This window comes from Ischnura elegans, chromosome 1, assembly GCF_921293095.1.
Source record: "Ischnura elegans chromosome 1, ioIscEleg1.1, whole genome shotgun sequence".
Lineage (NCBI taxonomy): Eukaryota > Metazoa > Arthropoda > Insecta > Odonata > Coenagrionidae > Ischnura > Ischnura elegans.
This window is the reverse complement of record NC_060246.1, coordinates 89,372,604-89,395,592: the sequence shown is the minus strand read 5'-3', so window position 1 is coordinate 89,395,592 and position 22,989 is coordinate 89,372,604. Positions and strand designations below refer to the sequence as shown.

The following is a 22,989-nucleotide window of genomic DNA, read 5'->3' as shown; positions in this document are numbered from 1 at the left end:
ATGAAGCAGGATACTTGGCTTCAAACAAATTGGAAATTATTAGTATTACTTTATTCTTATCTATTTCTAGTTCTAAAAGTCCTTCGTACTGGAAAAAACAACTGAAATCATGCATACTCCAAATTCATGATACTAAAAATTTTAATAGGGAAGGAAATTATATTCAGAGAGCAGGAAAATAATTTGAGCCACTTTGATTCAATATGCATGAATTTCTTACATAAGTCTATTTATATAACCCTATGCGGTTGTCTTCGGATAGAAATTTGACATAATGAAAAATTTTAACAACCTTTTCCCAAACTTTAAAAAAAAATCTTGAATTTTGCCGAGATATTTTCCGGTTAAATGAATTAATGCTGTGAAAAAATACCACAGTAAAAATGATCTTGCTTCTTGGATGAACAACTTTTATTATTTATTAAGTGATTCGTGTTTCATAATTCTTTTGGGAATGCAAAGTATGTGAAACTGGATAAAAACATATTATAATATAGACTCGCGAAATTGATATTTCTTTGCAGAAGCATGTTGATGGACTTGTACGCCCGCACTTTATGAGGATGAGTCCAAAAGGATTACCAAATGGATACGAAAAGCTGATGACATACTGGTCTTGCAAGTATGGAAACAAAGCCTGCATTAGTGAGGGAGTCAAACAGTTCTCTAAATGGAGGCTCACACGTAATAATTTGTAAGTACCGGGACACTGTGGCGATATGGCAGTGCATTTTACGTTAAGTAAGCCAACTTATAAAGAGAAAAATATGAATATTTCTTAGCGCTGAACTTATTTAAAATTTCCAGCATTGCTGTGTTTAGTGACCTCATTGGTATCTACTATGACCTCAGCTGCTGTTGACCACTCGACGCACATAGGTGATGTATTCAGGGTAAAACCTTAATCAGGAATATTGACCCCTTTGGGATTTGTTACGTGAAAATCTGTATACCTGGCGCACCGACTAAAAACGTAATTCATTTGGCAGCCGAAAAGAGCTGAAGTTTTCCAATGCTGAAAGCACGTTACGTACAAAATATTTTTAAATACATAAATATAAATAAATAAATCCATGGGGGTTTTTCATTTTAACGACTGCATGTTCGGAGCACAACGGTAATCAAGACATGCGATTCGACCGCTCACAGGAATTCACGTGGATTTTATTGGCAACGAGATGCTTTATCGAAGGTTCATTTTAACCCAACAATATCAATGAGTAAGAAATTCAAAATAACATTATCCCTAATTGAAACTATTTCTAGGCTCATGTTTTGTTCATTCGGAGCTGCAACAATTATGTATGACAAATCCACGTTGAAAAATATTAAAAAATAATTTCTTTTTGGTACGTTTAATGAGAAATCACCGTGCCCTAAATTAATAGAAAATGTCGGCCTAAAAATTGATTGCAAAGATGTTATGCGTAATATATCGCTTTGCGTTGGTGCCCGAGGAAGTAAATTGGGTTAACGCAGTCTTCAAACCCGAACGTCCCACACCTTCGCTTGCATATCTTTTTTCATTTCGACATATGACCTATCTACCTCCAACCCCAGTATTGTTTTCATGGGTGTAGCTTGTCTTATTTAGGTAAGTTTACATATCTATCACGCATCTCGGAAATATCAAATATTTGATCAATCACGCAAGTTAAGAAAAGTATGAGTCTTGTGAAATGCAATCAATTAACCAGGACTGCTACTCTTCCCCTTTCCACGTTGAAAATTTCTGTGCATCATAGCAATGCGCACTTCTTCACGGCGCAAAATGCTAATATCGACAAGATTATTAAAACATTTTTTTTATTTCAGGATACTCAAAACTCCAAATGCGTACTGCTCTGGGATATACGACGGAGGAAAAGAGGAGTGGGACTTCCTTTGGATGGTATACGAAGCGACGACGGACCCCACGGAGACGGCACACATTCTGGATGCCCTGGGATGCAGCAGGGATAAGGAAATATTGAAAGGGTGAGCGGGACGAAGAGAAATATTCCATCTTTGCCAATTGGCTGAAGGAAATTTATCGGCGAAAGAAAAACATACAACGATCATAGGATATAATAATATAAAAATGTAATGATAATTCTTATTTATTGGGCGATATTGAGACTAGAAAGTCACATCTTTCATCTAGCCCGTCGTCATTCTCTAAATGTTTGCAGAGGAATGCATTGTCAAGTTACTCTTGAAATGAAATGCAGTCAATTTTCAGCAATGTGATTGGTATGGATCTGAGGCGGGTACACCCAGGATAAGGAAATAGTTTAACCGTGAGTGAAAGAAATGAAAATAATATTCTTGGAAATAACCTCTTGTTAGCCAGCGGCGTAGGTGCCTTTAAGGAGTCACTAAGCGCGAAAATTCCAAAGAGAATACGAACATATATCACAAGTAGATAATTTTGGACGCAGTGGATAAAATACTACTTAATCAAGGATGTCCTATAGGATTTTACTAATTTCAAATGCATGTCACAGTAGTAAACCAATCTATTTCCTTTACTTTTTGGAATAATGACTACGGAAAAGTGTAATACGAATAAGAAGTAGCCAGACACTTATTTTGACATCTGTCGCGAATCAACTTTGATATTTTCCAAGTCTCTCTTTGTGGTTCCGAAAAAATGGCATCACGTGCTACCCAAATGATACCCTCGCATGGCAATACTCAAGAGTCTGAAGCCCGCTTCTTATGTAATGGTCTTTTTTACGGGGCCAAAGTGAACATAGGCCTACTTTTTCGCTGATATGGACGCTTTGGGGTATGTACTCATAGTGTATAAACACTCATAGGGTATTGACTTATCGCGGCATATTGATAAATGGCATGTGTGATCTAATTTCATATCTCCCTTACATGATCAGCCCATATTGATATAGAGTTTGAGCGTTTGGTCAAGTTTAGACAGTGTTGGGGCGTTTTTACCTGTCTATATTTCTATGTCCCACGGGAATGTAGCAGTATCGCTTTCCGCACGCGACCCCATCTTCCTTTCATTGGCCTGTAGGATTCCTTTACAGATTTGATGGAAAATCTGATTCACTTAATTTTTCCTTACTCCTCCAAGTAAACTTTCATGTTGACTATAAAAGAGATTTTTTAGCACAGGAGCACTACCCAATTCTCAGATGACTATACACGGGAAATTACCATGTTTCAACATATACAATTTTTGTGATACAAATACTAATACCTTATTTTAAAAATATAGTTTCTTATGCTGTTTCACGTAGTCTTTCCTAATAAATAATCGAGAAACTATATATTTCTAAAATTAACTGGCCAGTGACGGATTTAAGGCTTTCGGCGTGATAAACGGAAATATTGAAAAGATAAAATTTCACCAAGCCATAAAACAATGTTTAAAAAAAAAGCAGGAAAAACAGGCACACATTTTGGGTGGTTTGTAGCTTCATTACCTCCACGCATCTCAATTCCATGTAATTCTCTGAACAATTTTCCTCGGACAGCAGAAGTAATTATTAACTGATTTTGAAAAAATGGGATCTAATACCACCATACCAATCAAGGCTATTTCCAGATAGGTCGAATTTGATCCCGAAAAATTCACAATCCGGACAACCCATGCGTGAAGGACACTTCAAGTACAGCACTTCATCCTTCGGAAGGGGCGTCAAAGTTTTGTTACCTAAGCGACTTTCGTATAAAGAAGACAAATGCCGACACCCGAGTATCTCTCCACACTTCCTTCCATTCCATGCTTTCACGTTGTATATTACCAAACACCATCTCCGTGTAAACGTGTAGGAAGCCTTCTCTAGATTCCAATACCAATAGATAGGAAAAACGTCATCATCTAAAATTTTAAAAATTGACAAAATGTTTCCATGGCTTTGAGGACATTTGTAAAAATACAGGTAAAAAAAATTCTGTTGATGCATTTCGATTTTAAGAAAAGATTCTGTAGTTGGATTCTGACACCAGAAATTTGTCTTTGCAGTATTGGCTGCATTAAAAGTTTATTAGCTGTTAAATCTGGCGATAGATTGCCCTTTCAATAGAATTTAGCTTCACAGCCTACTTTCATATTCACTAAAAACACATGAAAAGTATGGAAAAGCGCCAGTAAGCATGACATAGCCTAACTGTGGCTTTGATAAAATTAATTTTTTATACTCCGCTGGTTTTCTAACCAGAGAGTTTTATCTGATTTACGTGCTTTGATTTTATCTCCACAGGTATCTTCTCAAGGTAATTGAGGACGACGTTCAGATCAGGAAACATGAACTAGAGCGCGTGTTTGTGGCTGTCAGCAAAAATGTAGGAGTCGACCTGTCGGTAGATTTCCTTGTGGAAAACTTCGAAATAATTAATGCAAGGTATGGGGGCCATTTTTGCTATTAATGTGCAATTGCCAATGATACTTAAATACGTAAGTGTGCCTACTGATGTGGAAAAAAGTATGACTAAGTTTGTGTCACTACTGTCAGCCTGCATGGTATTCGGTTTCACTTCTGATGGAATTTTATTTTTGAGTCGAATGCGGAAAAGGGAAATTCAAACACGTTCCATCTTCTTACTTCACTTACGACATTTTTTAAAGTGTCGAGTGGACGCCGGAGTGGCTCAACAAATCGCGTGGATATTTCAGGGTATCTAACACGACATATCTAATGACTGCAAGAAAAAGGCTTTCCAATTCGGCAATGCACACTATAAAAAATGGCGATTTTAGTTTCTGTGGTTTATTTTAAGTAATTGGAACAATATAAACATTCATTTACATGAAAAATTTGGAAATATTTGTTTCATATAGCATACGTAACTTCGATATCCATGTACTTTACTATACCTCGGGAATTGAAATCGGCCTTTCGGCCGTTTTAAAAGTCAAAGAATGGGTAAAATTTAATTTAATAGCTATTTCAAATGCAAAAGATGTCGTTCTATCTATAAAATGCAATGAAATGTACCAATAAAATATTTTTCCCGAGACGAGGTGAAGAAGACGACCGTTCCGCCGTTCTCATAGTTTTTCGCGTGTTCTTCTTCACCCTTTCGACCGTAGAAGTACGAAGGTTTACGATGTAAAGAGGTTCACTACATAGAGGTTTTACTGTATCATAGTTGGTAAAACTTCCGTTGTCGTACCTCTTCGATAGTTATCCTTCATGTATGGAAATGGTAATTTGGCCCCATGGTGAATAATTACCTTGCAATTTTAAAATGTTGATCTTTTTTTGGCTGCAATTTCAAAAAGGGTTGCATAGAACATGAAGTGGATCAGTGCTGCAGAGCTCACTCATGAGTGTTAAAGTTAGGTGTGAGAGCTCTTGCGAAATGGTGTGACTAGAAGATGGGAGAGAGAATACTCCCCTACTCCTTTCAAACAAGTTAGTATGCGTAATTCCGTATCCTTGGTATCGATATTCATTATGCCATATTATTTTGGTGCTTTGCATTTTGCATTTCTGTGATCTGTATGCTTTAAAGACCCCTTCCGACCACTCACTCTCACATGCAATGGTGAATGAGACGAGATGTAGATGCATGGACTGTAGTAAAATGGTTAATAACTCATTGTTGTAGTCAAATAAACAATGAGTAAAATGATATAATACACGACCCTATAAAGCTTCGGCAGAATTTCATACAAATGCCTAAATTTCAGCGTTCTATCTTTTCTGCGGGATAGTAGTCAAATGCCCTTCCTCGATAAGGTACACACTATTTTTCACCGCACTCTTCCGAATCATAGAGTATGTTATTCACGACTGAGGAAGCGTGTTTCAGCAGTATTGCCAATTCGGGAATTTTCGTCTTCTGCATGGTAAGATTTTTGTGCTCGAGAGTGTACATAAATGATAGTTTTTTCAAGAAACATAATTGAATTGGCATTTAATAATGAGACCATCATGGCCTATGTTCTATGAAGTAAAGGGTGAATTCTCTCCAAAGGTACACTTCAAAATCGATAGCAGCGGTAATTTCTGGACTTGCATCCGACATTGGCTCCAAGGAAAAAGCAATACAGGTAAATATGCCACGGTGAATATGGTCTATCTCCTATGGTTTTATTATTGAATTCTAGTAGTATTATAATGCGCATCCGTTTTACACAGCCTAATCCTAGTAATTGATGAACCTCATAATGTATCGGCGTCTAAGCTATGTTAAATAAAAATTCCAACATCATTCATTGTCTTAAATCGGATCGGATGAGATGTAAGAAAGATTGCATATAACGTTCCTTCCGGTGCCACGTAAATAATTCTTTTTGAAAACACCATAAAAATAGATACCATCGTGATATCTCATGCACGAGGTCTTAATAGACACTGTTTTTTACATTTGTATACCCGGACATAAGTTCCGAAGAATTATTTCATGGATTGATTTTCTGAAATATTTTATATTTTACCAAAATTTTAATTTCGTAGTGGATATAGAATAAACGACTACATATATTTTATGTGCACTGTAATTTCCATTCATTAACTTTATAAAATATTCGTTGGTGATGGCTCATGAAGCATTATAATGTGATTTTATTTCTATGCATGGACATGACGATGAAGGAAATAGGCATGTTCTCAATGAAAATGTTCACCATCCATTTGAATGATAATTCTACCCATAATTATAAAATTCACAGTGTATGATGAAAATAAACTGCTCGCGGTAATATAGCAGCGTACAGACTGTCCCAAGGGTCGTGTGTCATTTTTGACCTGTAATTTTAGTAACTTTGCATGGAGCTATATTCATGAAAATTGGCACACTTAAGGGGAAAGGTCCTAAGTTTTGTTGAGTGCAAGCAAAATTTTACAATTTTGACCTTTTGACCTCACAAAGTGGGTCCAAACCAAACATTTGAATTTGCCTTATGGGGTTTCAATGTTAAAAAAATCGAGATAGACAAAAGTGTGAATTTCATTGACCAATATGTCAATTCTTAGGTTTTCCGACACGAGAAACCCGAAAATAACACTTTTATTTACGAATATTCAACCGTTGACCCAGTAAGGTCACCGTCAAGGTCATAAGGGTGGCAAAAGGAATAGCATACCAACAAAGGTGTCGATCCATGGGTTTTGTAGGGTGCCCAAGTCATTGGTATTGTCCAAATACCCGTATTATTCACTAATTGACCTCCGAGGGTCACCACGGGGGTCAAAGGTCATAGAGTTAAAAGTCGGGCAATCATAAAAACCAAGGGGTCAAACCATAGGTTTTGAAGGGTGACAAAGTCGGTTGGGCTGTTCGTAGATCCGTATTGTTGATTTTTTGACCTCCGAAGGTCACAATTGGGGTCAAAGGTCATAGAGTCAAACGTTGAGCCATCATGACAACCAAGGTGTTAAACCATAGGTTTTGAAGGGTGCCAAAGTCGGTTAGGCTGTTCGTACATCCGTATTGTTGATATTTTGACCTCCGAAGGTCATAATGGGGGGCAATTGCCACCCTTTTATGACCTTGACGGTGACCTTACTGGGTCAACGGTTGAATATTCGTAAATAAAAGTGTTATTTTCGGGTTTCTCGTGTCCGAAAACCTAAGAATTGACATATTGGTCAATGAAATTCACACTTTTGTCTATCTCGATTTTTTTAACATTGAAACCCCATAAGGAAAATTCAAATTTTTGGTTTGGACCCACTTTGTGAGGTCAAAAGGTCAAAATTGTAAAATTTTGCTTGCATTCATCAAAACTTAGGACCTTTCCCCATAAGTGTGCCAATTTTCATGAATATAGCTCCATGCAAAGTTACTAAAACTACAGGTCAAAAATGACACACGACCCTTGGGACAGTCTGTATAAAACGACACTGGAAAGTGAGCGGCGTATTAGAATTGATATTTTATGATGATATTTACAATTATTTTCAAATCAAATTAGCATTTAATTCTCAAAAAAATTACCTATGGTCCCTTGCTCCATTCTTATGACAATGAAGGTTAATTTTCCCAAAACATAAGGCGTGTGACTTGACAAATATGTATAACTTTAATAAACTTTTAAATTGAAGTACTGTTGAAATTGTATGATAATAAGAACATTTCTGGGTATTTCTGCCCTCAACTAAATAAAAAATTCCAAATTAATAAAAACAAAAAAAATAAAAAATTCAATAGAGTGGCATGAATGATTTTGAAGGAACATGCTGGCTGTTACCTTATGAACCAGGAGTAAAATTGTACGTAATAAGATGTTTCAGGAACATTTAATCTTTGGAAATGAATTTGTTGAATTTATTCCTCTAGGCTTGCGCCTCGGCCTGCATTGCATTCAAGCGTGCAATACGATTTTATTTTTTTCGACAGATGAAGGAGTTTTTGCAGGACAGAGAGGAGCAGTTGAGCCCATCCAAAAGAGCTGTGGAAAAAGCAATCGAAACGATAGACAGCAACTTGGAATGGTCTGAAGCATTTCTCCCGGTCATCGAATCGTGGCTCGCCCAAAATTACTCATGATCACCCCAATTATTTCAACGGGATAACAGAATAAAATCAGTAAAAAATACTATTGGCAGGGTAAAATTAACACTAGAATGCCGGGAAATTTGTATCCCCTAGAATGCCGGGAGGGTGTCATTTTGACACCCATGTTTTTATATGCATGTTACGTTGCAGATAAGTTTTATTTCGAAGTCTATACTGTCAACCTTTGTTAAATACTGATGTTTTGCCCTAATATCTAAAAAAAACTTAATGTTTTAAAAGAGTACCATTGATTTGAAATTTTTTTACCAAAAAATACTCTCTTGGAATTCATCGAAAAGATTGCGCTGAAACGTCGGAGGACGCATGAAAGTGTAATAATACCTATATGTAATCATTGAATACTTTTTTATAAGTATTTATTGTTCACTGTAATTGGTTAAATTTCATGTGCATAAACCAATTAAAATGAATATGACAGGATTGTTATTCTTTTTATTATTATTGCTAACTTTTTTCATCAATTTTTCGTCATAGAATGTAGAAGTGCGCTTCAAAAGATGAAAATTAAAATAAAAGCATTGCGGCTACAAAACTACGAAATTTTTAAAAATAAAATAGAAAAACTTCGTATGAACCCAAAAAGAAATCGAATGTTTTTTCATACAGACTTACGAAAAGCTTCATCAAAATATTAGATTCTCTACATTCTGGCACTTTTGGTCTGTTTTGGCCTTAGGTTTACTGACTTTTCACTAAGCTTACGAAAAGCAACAGTTCTGTTTTTATTGCATTTTTTCTATACTTGACAATCCCTAGTCAGTTCTGGATTTGGTTGCCAGATATTCGTTGACGCAATGTAAGGAAAAGAAAGGTACTCTGATAAATTTTGTAAAAATAATTCGGGGCATCTTTTGGGAAGTTATTTCCTTATATATATATTCCAGAAATTTATAGTGACTAAGTCAAAAGTATTCTGGGAAGAAAAAACAGGCAATCGCCTGGTTCTACCAAACAAAAGGGTTCAGACCAAATATTTCCGCCTCATGTGATCAATAATATCTACTTCAAAGCTTATCTCATTACAACACCTTACTGTTTCGGGCAATTTGTTAGAATTATTACTAATGTCAATATGAGGGCGAAGAGATCATAGAACAAGAACACATTTTTTTCTCTATGCCCTGATGAACAGTAAGTGCTACGTCACCATTTTTGTTCAAATTAGTTGATTACAACTCTTCCCGAGAAGCTTTTATTTCACGAGATATTTCCTTTCTTTGCCCTTGCTCATGTAGGGTTGCATACGTTTCAATACAACATGATCTGAAACGCGATCGCCAGCTATCGAGAGCCGTCCTTGACGCCTCTGGTCACTCTGGAAGTTAATGGAATCAGTTTACCAAATACATAATGTCTTTATATACTGCAAACCAGTATTTATGCCCATACTTATCAGGCTTTGATGCCATGAATTGCTTGAATGGACATCTAGCTTTGCTTGGGAACAGCTGTTCGTCAATGGTTATGTTAGGCCCAGGTTATAATTCCTCAGCATGGCCATCTCCTTCTTATGATCTTGAACAAGGAGTTGAAGTCGCCTTGAAGTCTACCCAGCGCCCCTTCCACGTCGGCACACCATGTCACGACCACGCACAATTTCTTTTCTGTCTGATAACTAGTGCAGATCCAGTAACTCAATTATGCGTATATGCATATTGTAAAATAAATATTTGTATCTTTCGTGATTAAATTACTAAACTGAAATACACAAAACACTGAAACTGACCGTGCTCACTATTTTCATCATTTTTGGATGATCTAAATTGCACCTGCTGTGCAACCCAATCGTTTTCCGACTCAACATCTGCATCAGACCCTTTCTCCGACACGTCTCCAGAAATATCGTCTAGTATTGCAATACTTTCCTCCGTCGTAACACGTCTATGCAGTGCTATTATCAAGACAGAACTGCCGAAGCAAGTCAAGCAGCAGGTCGCGACACTAGCGACCAAGTCCGCCAAACACGCGCGCGAGCCAGGTAGCCGAACACAGAGGCTCGGCAGTGTCGCACGCGTCACTCACTGCAATGTTTCAGGGCAAATAACTGTCACCGCGGTAAAAAAAATAGCTGGTTCCAAGGCGAATCATTTGCAAAAGGCAGCGGAATATACTTACCTTAGGAGCTACTAAACTCTGGAAAAAAGTAGTATACAGCCGATTCTCATTGAAATTATGTGAAACAAACAATCATGGAGGTAATATACTATACTATACATAAAGGTACTACACATGAAGATAATGTACTACACTATACTAATTTGACAAATAATTATCAAGCCGCATCCCATGAGACACCTAACCCGAAGAAAGAAATGATGTAATATACTGGGTGTCAAAATGACACCCTGCGGCATTCAAGGTAAATTTGAATTTTTGAGACGAAAAAAATTGGGGGGGGGGTATCCCTTTTACTGCCGTTTTGTTAAGATCTAAAAATGAATAAAAGTCACGAAAGGTTTCCTTTCTACAACACTCTCCAAGGGCCAGCTCCGTAAAAAATGTATTCCATCTTCCAATTTATACAGAGTGTTATCGGATTTAAGTTTTTGAAGAGTGTATCTATCGAAGAGTGCCACGGGCCTTCGAGGAGTGAAAATTTTTATGTGATTCGTTCAACTTAGGAAAGTAGGCTACAACGGGTTTATTTGTAAATTAGGTACGATAAAAATTTGGATAGGATGAAGAGAATCCCAAAGGCGTCAACTCATAGATGGATGAATGCGTTTGAAAACAAAACCTTAGGCCGAGAGAGTAAAGGTTGGTACATATGTTGGACTGCAGCACAAAACTTACTCCAATGAGCCAATGCATTTCCAAGCCGAGAATAGCATACGAGGTAAAGTGACGTCTTACTCAGCACCATGAGTGAAACAGTACCAGGATATACATTGATTTTCTGGTCACATTGAACTGCCAGCAAAGCTATTCAAAGACTTTCTCCTACAACCTAATGGCGAGCAGATATATTGATGGTAACATTTCCTCAGATGCTGTTGCTATCAAGCGTAATAACCTTCTTCTTCAAATAAAAATGACAGGACATTCAGTGTAATTTCTTAAACCAAAACATTGTGGTTTAAAATGTATTCAAAATACACGCGATAACCAAATATATATTGTGATCTCAGTTACATCGAAATTCATGAGCTAATTACACTAGTTAACAAATTTAAACTTTTTTTTGCATCTGGTTTTTAATTGGTTGAATTAACCTAATTTTAGGGTGCTGAATACACTGGTAAAATCAGTTTATGTCTAGGACGTCACATTTCCTAGATACACAGCAGAATAAAAAACGGTAATAGCGAAAATTGACATAATTAAGAAAAACAAAAATAAACATTCAGAACGTTTGAAATCAATACACTTTCGTATGATATATATGGGTATGATGCCAATAAAATATCCAAAATAGTTCAGAAGATATTTTCCTCTTTAATCGTCTTTGTTTTTTGAAAAATGCGACGACGGAGCTATTCTTTTGTTTGCCGTTTCATCACTCTCCCTAACAAGACCCCAGCAGTAGTTACCCGTCATCGAAGGGTTCCAGTGACCTTGATAACGGTGTCTCATGGTAATAATGTCTTGGTGAAAGCATTCACCATACTGATCGCTTACGGCTCCCAAATTTTGCGGGAGGAAATCAAGGTGAGAATGTAAAAAGTGAATTTTAAACGATATTCTACCTTATCTTGTTCTTATAGTTGTCCAATATATCATTCACTATAGTAACATAGTTTATGTCTTTTCTGTTACCCAAAAAGCCCTTCACGATTGCTTTAAAAGAAGACCAAGCAACTAATTGGATATCTGTGAGTTTGGTATCAAAGGTTGGATCTTTCAGCGATTTTCTTATTTGTGGTCCAACAAATATACCCTCTTTCAGCTATGCCTCACTTAATTTGGGAAACTTTTCTTTTAAGTGATTGAAGGCCTCACCTTCTTTATCCAGGGCTTTAACAAAGTTCTTGATAAGGCCCAACTTGGTATGAAGGGGAGGCAAAATGATATTATCGGACTCAACCAATGGGGTATTGTTCATATTTACGTTTCCAGGGTTACGAGTTGCAAAATTTTTATCTTGATCGCCAAGAGGACAATCAAAATAAGTTTTATACGCCTTCTTAACCTAATCAGTGATTGGTTTTCTTTGGGTTTTTGGAGTGAATTTCCCACACGCAAAACAAAAGTTGTCGGGGTGCTTTACACAGCAACGGGATTTACTAGTTGCCATTTTTCTTAGTGTAAGTTTTATACACAAAAATTTCCACTATCTTTCACACGAAACACTCACTGAGGATCTCTTTAACACCACTGAATTACCAAACCAACCATTTACTGACGATTTGTAGATCTTCCAGCTTTCCTCGGTAAATAAAAACAATTTACAACAAACAATTAAACATCAAAACAGAAGACCAGCAAAAAGCGAAATACTAAATACGAAAAAAAACTTTAAAAACTCAAAAATGGTACGTGCTAGAACATTTTGAAAGGTATATTCGGATTCTACACACCAAATTACATACAAATTGATGTATCACATCCCCGATGCAACATGGCTGTTGACTAGTGTTATTAGCAAAATAAATTAATGCCTTATTTCATTTTGCATAAAAAAATAAGTCCTACCCCCTAACATGAGTATTCATCATTGTATACGGGATGATATGTTACAAAATGATATTTTTCAGGATAGAATATTTAATTAACTGTTTACAGTCCAATTTTCCCATTTGGGAACTGACTTATAAATAACTCATGAAAATTATATTTCGAATCTGTGATTACTTTGATAGCTTTTGTTACGTAAATAAAGTATGGAAGTATTTTTAAAGTGAACCGCATTACTTGTATATGCATTAGTCCAGGGGCGGATTCAGAATTTTTTTCTGGGGGGGCACAAGGGTCTGACAGGTCATCTCATATTTGAAATTTAAAACAAAATAAAATACAACAATTTCTGTAAAAATTCCTCCCTTTATTTTGATATAAAAGTTATTAATATTAAATTAAATGACTGAGGATCAGTAATTCACAAATTAAAGCGAACGTTATGATAACCGTATTAAAAACCTTGCCTAATTTTTAAGTGTCTGGGGGGGTCACATGCCCCCCCAAGACTAATTATTGCTTTCAAGTGATATATAACCTTCCTTTTTAAATAAAAATGAGAGGACTGTCAGAGTAATGAATTTTGAATGAATCATTTTGGCTTATAATCTATTCACAATACAAGCAATAGCCAAGTATATTTTTAGATCTCAGTTACATCGAAATACGTGAGCTAACTATTAGCATCATAAATTAATATACCTTAGGAAAGTGGGCTAGGGGAAACAAGGGAGGAATGGGACAGTGGGAGGTATAGGACAGTTCAAATTTCTCTCTCTTGATTTAAGTTTTTTAGCTCTTGCTTTTCTCACATGTATGAGAAGCATTAGCTGCATTTCCTCCTAAAATGGCTCCCGGTTCACATCTCTCATTGTGAGTTAAGAAGAGGATATTGGTTTTCACACCAATTTTGGAAATTTTCGTTAGATGCTTTAACTTTAAATTTCTATTATTTTAATTTTGACTTTCTCTCGCTGGAATGACTCATGAAAATGCATGTCCTTTACGTTTATAACTGATAATTAGAATAGCATTTAGTTGTTTTTTAAAACATAATAATACATCTGAAATACAAAATGGCTCTTAAGGTAGGTCATGGACATCAGATATGTGGGAGGAATGGGACAGGTGTCTCACTCTTTCAAAGCACTATTAATATTTGTCTTATTTTATAAGGCTTTTTAATATTTAGTATTACGTAATTATTCCTAATAAAATCCTGAATGGTAATAGTGAAAAAGTCCAGATATGGTACCAGTACCACATTTTACCATTCTGGGAGCTGTGGAGATGGTTTGAGATGAAGGAAAAAGTGTGAGAGAGGTAGCAAGAGTAGATAAAGAGTAGATAAAGAGTAGCAAGAGTAGATAAAGAGTAGCAAGAGTCAATAAATCATCAAAATATGCATTATCAAGACATGCAGTGAAAGCATTTGCTTCCAAGGACAAGAACAGTGTAATTTTTCAAAGTAATCTGATATGTGGAATGGTTTTCCTCTTCTCCACTACACAGGGAAAGGTTTTAGTAATGAGTATGATGATGGATATAATGTAAAATTCATGCAAAAAAGGGGAGCCAATTAAAACATTTTCCTCCCTGAACAAGAAGATATTAGTTTCATAGAGAAAAAAGGTATTGTTCTGAAACTGAAATCTCCAATTTTGTTTGAAGACACTGAAAGAGTTAATCCCTTGGTTACATGAACCTACTACTGTTACCGTAAATCGTATAAATTTTATCCTAAATATATACAATATCTATTATGTATGTATTTTGAATCAATCATTTATTTTTTCTCGCAATTTTTGCACATATGCATTCGTATCCCATTCCTCACGGAATGAGGGAGGACGGGGACAAATTTCATATGCTCAGAAAATGCTACACTGCTTAGTGCTTACCCATTATAATTTCTCGAGGAATTATCTATGGATTGAAGAGGGGAAGTGCAACTAAGGATTGCAAAAATAGTTAATTTTAGCCGCTAATATTTTCACAAAAAATTGTATTCCAAAATAAGACCCTTTCCGCCCTAGTCTCCCCTACATGTGTATTGTACTAACGTGGAAATGGCGCAAAAATCCCGCAAAAAAAATCAAGGTAAAATCCCGCTATGAAAAATGTTTACCTCGGATGCGCCGAAAATAAATTGTAATATTCCTAGAGGATCGGATACCTCAGATCGGATATATCAGATCCAAAGTCACGGAAGACATCGGTGCTGGGTCCGAATTTTTAAATAAGGGCTTCAGTGAATGCAATGCAATAAGGATGGAAAGAATTCCGATTCTATCTTCGAATGCGCCGTCGCATGCGATTCTTGTCCTACCCATTAACCGTTTTGTTTGAAAGCTCTCGCAGAGGTTACGTAGGAGAATTTCAGCCGTGGAGAACAAAAAAGGCAAAATACGACTGGCACATCATCTCTGTTCATCGGGGGAATCTCGTCAGGAATTTGAAAATGCATTTGGATCCGAAAATATCCGATCCGAAAGATCCGGGTCCGAAAATCAAGGATCCGATCCGAATCCGGATCCGAAAAAAATCCTGGATCCGTCCATCCCAACTCAAATCCCTCAAATTTAACTCAAAATTTTCACGCAAACGTGCTCAGTGCCTTTTTTTTGTTACGACGGGAAAATATCGAGGAAAATATCAGATAAGTCATCATTAAAGCACAAAAGGGGATAACGTGCTTTTCCCAGTTCTTTGAGATAAGCGAAAAGAATAGATTGATGTTATTTTGGTAGTTGAAGTCGTCGAATCGTAATCTGGTTTTCCAGAACCACGTGATGAATACAAATTTCTCTTTATAACTCTTTGGCTAGTTTGGGGAAACCTGAGCATATGCGACCCACCTTATCTCTCGTAAGTGGGGGCTGAATATTGATTTATCTTCAACGAGATAAAGCATTTATTGACATAGGAAAGAGAAGGGTCCTATCACAGTAGCATACACCTCGAAGGTTGCCCTAGTCCACACTTCGGTGAATGCTGCTCTGCGAAGCTGAAAGTTTTTCCTTTTAGAAGTGAGTACCAAAAAGTTTTTCATCTCTATGACCGTTTTTAAATGCTATAATACCATGAACTGGTACGCGGAGATTCAAATAAGAGTACAATGAAGTAATGTTGAGAGTGTTTCACTTTATAAAAACTTTGATAAATCACCTAGCATGGGGAAAAACAGTCGACTCCAATATTGTCCAGACAAAATTTTGAAAAGTAACAGAGTACATCAACAAAAGAGCAGCGCCTATACCGATCATCACCCTTCGACAATAACATCATTATAATGTATAGTTCACACTGTTTTTTTGCACGCGAAATTACCACATGTGTATTGTACTAACGTGGAAATGCCGCCAAAATCCCGAAAAAAAATCAAGGGAAAATCCCGCTCTGAAAAATGTTTACCTGGGATGCGCCGAAATTAAGTTGTCATATTCCTAGAGGAAGAGCTTCGTAAGATAATAATTCATTTTGACTTTAATTTTTATTGAGAAAATGGATTTTTAAATAAAGTGAGAATTTGTACGCCAAAGGTATATAAATCTTAATGATATGAAGGAGCTAACAATATTTTTGATGGATTGAAATAAATATTAATGCATGCTTCCATACAAATTGCCTGGGTTTTCTAGATATAAGAGATTAAGATAGCGCTTTTAAGATGAATTCTTTATTAAAATATCTAACTACCTCTTGGTAACATAATTTCTTTGGCTTAGTTAAGTAGCAAATGTACCGTTTACATTCATTGTTCTCCAAATAAACATGTGAAAATATAAACATAACTGCTCATTGAGGTAGATAAATGAAGTTGCCAGTAAGATTGTCAATAATTTTGAAGGATCCTTTTGACTTATTCAATATTGACTCCGATATAATAAAAGTACTAATTCAATTATCGTCACTACAATAACCTCTTTAGAAAACAAATTATATTTTCTCATCCGCCATTTACGGCATCATTGCGATTATGATATGGTTCACGAAATAGGTCTTATTCACTATACGCCAAAATATTTGACACATAAAAGGTAATCTAGGAAATTGAAGCTAATCATCGAAATTTATTTTTCGGATCACGATTCTGAATAACTGTTAGATGAATAAAGCGCTCTCAATGGCCAATTTGAAACACCTTCATTAATTAATCCATTAATTTGAATTTGCATATTACCATAACAGAAAAATTTTAAGGGTGGGAGAGGAATTACGCAGGCAATTGTCCGTCATCTTCATAACTTTTGAAGTAATGGCACCGATTTAGCCCCGTGACTTGGCTATTATTTCTAATGGATTAACCTGACAACCGACTACTCCGAAAAATTTCATGACAGGTCTAGGGCAAGTCTACGGAGGATAAATTAAATAGAACCGCAAAACCTAGGTTGTACCTATGACGCACTTTTATGCAACCGCTCCGATTTAAAGCTCTATTCACTATTTACTATTAGCATTCAGATGTGGTACCCGATTTAAATCGGTGCTTCAAATTGCAAGAGTGGATTTAACTGAACCAAATATATGTAAATTATTTTCCAATGCGTTTATTGGCTGAGTTATTAAGATTAAAATTAGAAATAAATATCTTCTAAAACAATAACTTATGAAATGATGTAATTCTCTCAGATAAATTAATAAGTTGTATTAAAAGATCGAAATGCAAGTCATTTAGGGAGTTTATTATTGCGAACGATAAGGAAATTTTATAAATAAAGCAAGATAAGGATATCGAAGCAAGATATCGATCTTAAATCGACCCATAATAGCTAGACTACACACTGAAGTCAACGCTAATATTTCGTTCCATGCAATGATAAATACATGCATATAACTAGTTAAATTTATTTAATCATAACAAAATATTAATTTATTTGAAATTTTAACCATAAATATTAAAAAGTCTGAAAAAATAACCGTTTTCTTCTTCACAGGGCATAAAATTTAAGGAAAAAAAAACATTAAAATGAAGCTGAATATCTTATTGGCAATTGCCTTTTTTATTGGATCAGCTGCAGCGTTTGCGAGCATCGGAAAGAAAGCATCTGCTAAGCTATACGAGAGAGATGGAGACAAAATTGACTCTGACTACTACCGACTCCCCAAAAATATCCTGCCAATACATTACGATTTAAAAATCATACCCACCATTGAGGTTGGGAATTTTTCTTTCAAGGGAAGCGTAGTGATTCAATTTCTTGTACGAGAAACCACCGATACGATTACTCTGCACTCCAATGGGTTGGAAATCACAGAGCACATATTGAATACCTTAAACATCAAAGATGTAAATATCGGCATATCCAATATAACACAGGACGTGGAGAGGGATTTCCACGTTCTGTTCCTAGATGAGAATTTGGCGGAGGGTAGCACCTACACACTGAAGATGATATTCAACGGTATTCTCAAGGATGATCTAGATGGATTCTACATTTCTTCGTACGAAAACGGAAATGGGGAAACGGAGTAAGTATAAATTCCAACCAGCGATAAGAAATCTTTCCAAAATAAACACTTTTCTCGTTTTAATTTTAAAAATATATTGCAACAATATAGACAACATCCTTTGAAGTAAAAAAACAGGAAATTTGCGCGTTCATTGAACTCTAATCATTAAAATATGCATGTATATCCTAATTATTCATGTTAAAAGAAGACTTTTTCATTCAAAAATTATTGAACTGAAAGCTAAAAGTAAGATATAAGTAACATATGACAAGTTGTATGTCTTGACACGTCCATGCAGAAAATTCCTCCCATAATTAATGGTTCAGAGAGCTAAATTGCTCCAAAATATTTTGAGCATATAAGCATTCACTCATTATTTGATAAGTAAAGATTCATTGAACTTAGGTTTGCTTCATTGCGAAATTTAACGAAACTACGACAGTGCAGTCAAAATTGCGTCGTGTAAAGCGGTGCATAGCTGGAACGCATGAAGGAATGCATGAATACGAGATGAAAAAATAGCCCATGCTCTTATTCCGAGCTCACATTCCCGCAATTTCAAAAATGTTTTCAGAGCTAATCAGCGCATTGACATCCCCCGTGTAAAACGGCCTTTAGGCACGTTGGAAGAAAAATCATGAACGCAACTGAAAACAGCATTCCTCAGGTCGTTTTTTAGCACTTGGGATAATTGGCAACCTCGTCGTTTTCAGCCAATTGTACTTGAAAGGACTAAGGGGACGTTCAATTATTACTTATGCACCCCTGTTGGAGGGGAAAGGGTAAGAATTTACGTAATTTTTCTGACAAGTGGGAGGGAGCTATAGGCATTTCCGTATTTCTGCCGTGATATGATACAAATAAAACGGTGACGAGTCTAAATTATTTTATTTTAATGATTCCTATGATGTAACGAACATTATATAGTTATTGTCAAAATGACATGATTATTCAAATTCTAATCAACATTTTGCCGGCCTAGGTGGCGGTAAGTCCTCGCCTGCCTAACCGAAGGTCGCGGGTTCGAGTCCCGCATGAGTATCCGGAGCTGGGGTTGGTTTTTTTATCTGCGTTACAAAAATGCTAGTAATTGGAGAAACCATTCAGTATTAGAGAATGATTAAATTATTGAGCAAGTTTTTTTTCCATTGGAGCGTAAGTAAGCCACGCAGATTTTCCATTTCGCTTCTGGGTATGCTACCGCGGAACTTGCTTTTTATGGCTGTCAGTCAATAGAGTACAGTTAAAAGAGAAAATGGTATTCTTTTCAGGAAATAACGAACAGCTCGTTTCTCGAGCTAACCTCCTCAACCCAGAAACTCTTTTGTTTAAAGAGACAAATTGTATGGTGATACCTGATTTTTTAATGACTGTGCGCAAAATTGAAATTACTATGATTCCTCACAGAAAAACTGCGATTACGATAAATGGTATTGATACACATAATATTTCACCTTGAATGGTTATAAAGATGGATTTTCACGTAGCATTTTATCATGAGTTGACTCATACAGCTTTTGAAGCTTTCTTAATATTGCGTCATGGAAAAAATTAAAAATATTGAAAGTTCATTGTGACAAAATGGACGCCAAGTCTGCACAAATACATACGAGATGGGGAAGTAGACTCTCTTTTAATTTTTTTCTGAGGCACTCTTGGAGAATGACTACATGGATATCCTTACAGTAGCAGTCTGCAGTTGCGTGGGTACATAGATTCGGAAGGAGGACAATTTAAATTCAAATTTATTTTCATTAATTTTAAATAAGAACAACCCAAGACAATTTGTAATAAAATATAGATTATGAAAAGATTATACAGTTGTACCAGTAGCTGAAAAGAAATAGCTCTAAGCATCGGGTGGCATACTCCTAAAACGCTTAAGATCTCGAGGAGAAAGATCTTCATTTCGAAGAATGCCGGAGAGAGGACGGGCACATCTCATACACGTCAACATTAGTGTATATATCAAGTGTTGAATCTTAGTGATATTTCACGTGTATGTACTCTTTATCATCTCAAGAAATGATGAGAGTTAATACATTGCTTGTGAATTACAGGTATTTGGCTGTCACCCAATTTGAGCCCGTAAGTGCAAGGAAAGCATTCCCCTGCTTCGATGAGTCCCACCTGAAAGCTACTTTTGCTGTAAGTGTAGCTCGCCCTAAAAATATGGTTTCGTTGAGTAATATGCCCATGGAATCGAGTACCGATGAAGGGTAAGTAAGCATATTATAACCCCCGGAAATGTATTTTTTGAAAATTAGTGATTAAAGTTAAAAAAAAAAGTTTTTATAACTTTATCGAACGCTGTTACCCCAAAGGTCACTTTACTCTGGTCGAAACGCGAAAGAATGGCCAAAGTATATCGGGTTTAAAAATTTGATTAAATATACACTTCCCATCTTTTGAGATCCATGGATTTTTAATTGCAGAAGTTGCACGACATATTTCTTCAGTAATAATGAATTATTTTTCCTTTTCTTCTTCCTCATTCTTATGTAAAGAGGAAATAACCATTAAAGCGTTAAGCTAATGAAAAGTTCTCATTAAGTAAGACATGATTTTTACTTATTTTTATGCGTTATTTTTTTACATGACACCATTTTTACATGTGGTGCTAAGTTCAAGCATATTAAACTAATCAATATACTTTTTGTCCTGAATATTGTCATTTTTTAGCCTCATAGAACTATTTTCTGATTTAATTCAGTGAAACATGCCATACCAAATACACGGACGGTATCAAAATACATTTCAAAAAATTTCAAGGGGGTGCTAAGTAATTGCCCCCATTCGCACTGATTCCATAAATTCGCATAAATTATTCATTGCTCCTCAAAATTAGCCTAATGATGACGTAAAAGCAATTTGAATCGATGATTTAAGATCTTTGGGAGTTCCAATTTGAATGAAGATGATCATCTGAATCGCTAAAATGACCTACTGATTTCCTCATGACGTTTAAATAATAAATTGTAACTTTGTTTTGGTTATTTATAAAGGTTTAGCACTATGACCGATGCTTTGAAATTTTTAAATTCTCAAACAAGATATGAAAAAAAATGAGGGTCCTTTCATAAAAACAGGAAAAAGAAATACTTAATGATAACAAGAATTTCAGAATATTCAAAGCATGGTCATTATGTTGTAATCGACCCGCACTATAATAAAAAAATTGGTTACCTAGAGTGTAAAATTGGAACTGCATCTCTATGCTCAAAGGAAAATTGGAATAATACTTCCTACATTTTCGTCCAAAAAATACCAGTGAGGATTTGCCTCCGGATTACGTGCTAGACATCTACGAGGTGACGCCAAAAATGTCCACTTACCTGGTGGCGTTCGCCGTGTCGAAATTCGTGGCCAATCCTCCTGACGCTGAGAAGACGTTCCGCCTGTGGTCGCGAGAGAACGCCATCGATCAGACCGACTTCATCGTGAACGAAGCGCCAAGAGTGCTGGACGTGATGGCGGATATCACCGGAATCAACTACACCCTGCCCAAAATGGACCTCATGGCAGTACCCGACTTTGCTGCTGGCGCCATGGAGAACTGGGGACTCCTAACCTTCAGGTCAGACATGCTAACATCCTACCATCACCAAGCACCCTGGGAAGGAGTTATGGAAAATAATATTAGAGCAAAGCTCATACTTCTAAATTTTCCTCTTTATCATAACTGCTGTAAGCAGACATTTGAAAATATACTGGAATCATTTGTTTTTAAATTACACCAGAGAAAATACTAGGACAAGACAGGGGCACAGCTAGGAATTAAGGCTAGGGGGGGTTTCAGGCACAACTAATACTGGGGTGTCTGGGGGTATGGCATACCTGCCAGGGTAAGCGGGAGGTGCGAGGACCCTCCGCCAGAAAAAAATTAAGATAAATGGTTAGTTTTACGGCCTTCTGAGGGATATTTTATTAATCCTTACACTATTCCATAAGTAGTATTAATCCAAATAAATGAAATAGATTAAACTTAAAAAACTGTCTGAGCTCTGGGGGGGGGGGTTTATCCCCCAAAACCCCCCCCCTCGATACGCCACTGGGACAAGATATGAAAAAATTTGGAGAGCCCTATATTGTATACGAATAGGATGTAAAGATACCAAGTAATAATAAATTTAAAAATGTGTAATGAGTCTTCCATCTTCGTAATTCATACCTCAAGCGAATATCAAACGTTAAATACCTACTGCATCAGTAACTTTGCGTTTATAAGCATTGACATATCTCAAAGAAAAGATAATCTTCACTGTTGACGTGACCTCAAACTTAGCTAATTCCATTTAGGAAAAAATAAATATCCAAAAATAAGGGAAAAATTAAATAAAAATAAGCATATAAAATAACCATGAGTGCCACTTTGTGTTTCAATAAATCAGTGTTTAGATATTAGTTAAGTACATCCACCTACATTTTAAATCATAGCCACAA

At 36.1% G+C, this 22,989-nt stretch overlaps 2 protein-coding genes across 2 annotated transcripts in view; both read left to right on the top strand.

Annotated features, from left to right (window-relative positions):
- The window catches only part of LOC124156729 (aminopeptidase N-like), a 47,193-nt gene that overhangs the window by 11,350 nt on the left and 12,854 nt on the right, over positions 1–22,989 (top strand). The window contains exons 9-15 of the mRNA XM_046531328.1: positions 1,816–1,977; positions 4,209–4,349; positions 5,929–6,004; positions 11,698–11,713; positions 18,045–18,564; positions 20,607–20,765; positions 21,818–22,123. Of these exons, the coding sequence (XP_046387284.1) occupies positions 1,816–1,977; positions 4,209–4,349; positions 5,929–6,004; positions 11,698–11,713; positions 18,045–18,564; positions 20,607–20,765; positions 21,818–22,123 (1,380 nt within the window). The remainder of the gene's footprint in view (positions 1–1,815; positions 1,978–4,208; positions 4,350–5,928; positions 6,005–11,697; positions 11,714–18,044; positions 18,565–20,606; positions 20,766–21,817; positions 22,124–22,989) is intronic.
- LOC124165607 (aminopeptidase N-like) lies at positions 543–8,667 on the top strand. Its single transcript, XM_046543073.1, has 5 exons — positions 543–694; positions 1,816–1,977; positions 4,209–4,349; positions 5,929–6,004; positions 8,296–8,667. Exons 1-5 carry the CDS (start codon positions 558–560, stop codon positions 8,443–8,445), a joined length of 666 nt encoding a protein of 221 aa, XP_046399029.1. The 5' UTR covers positions 543–557; the 3' UTR covers positions 8,446–8,667.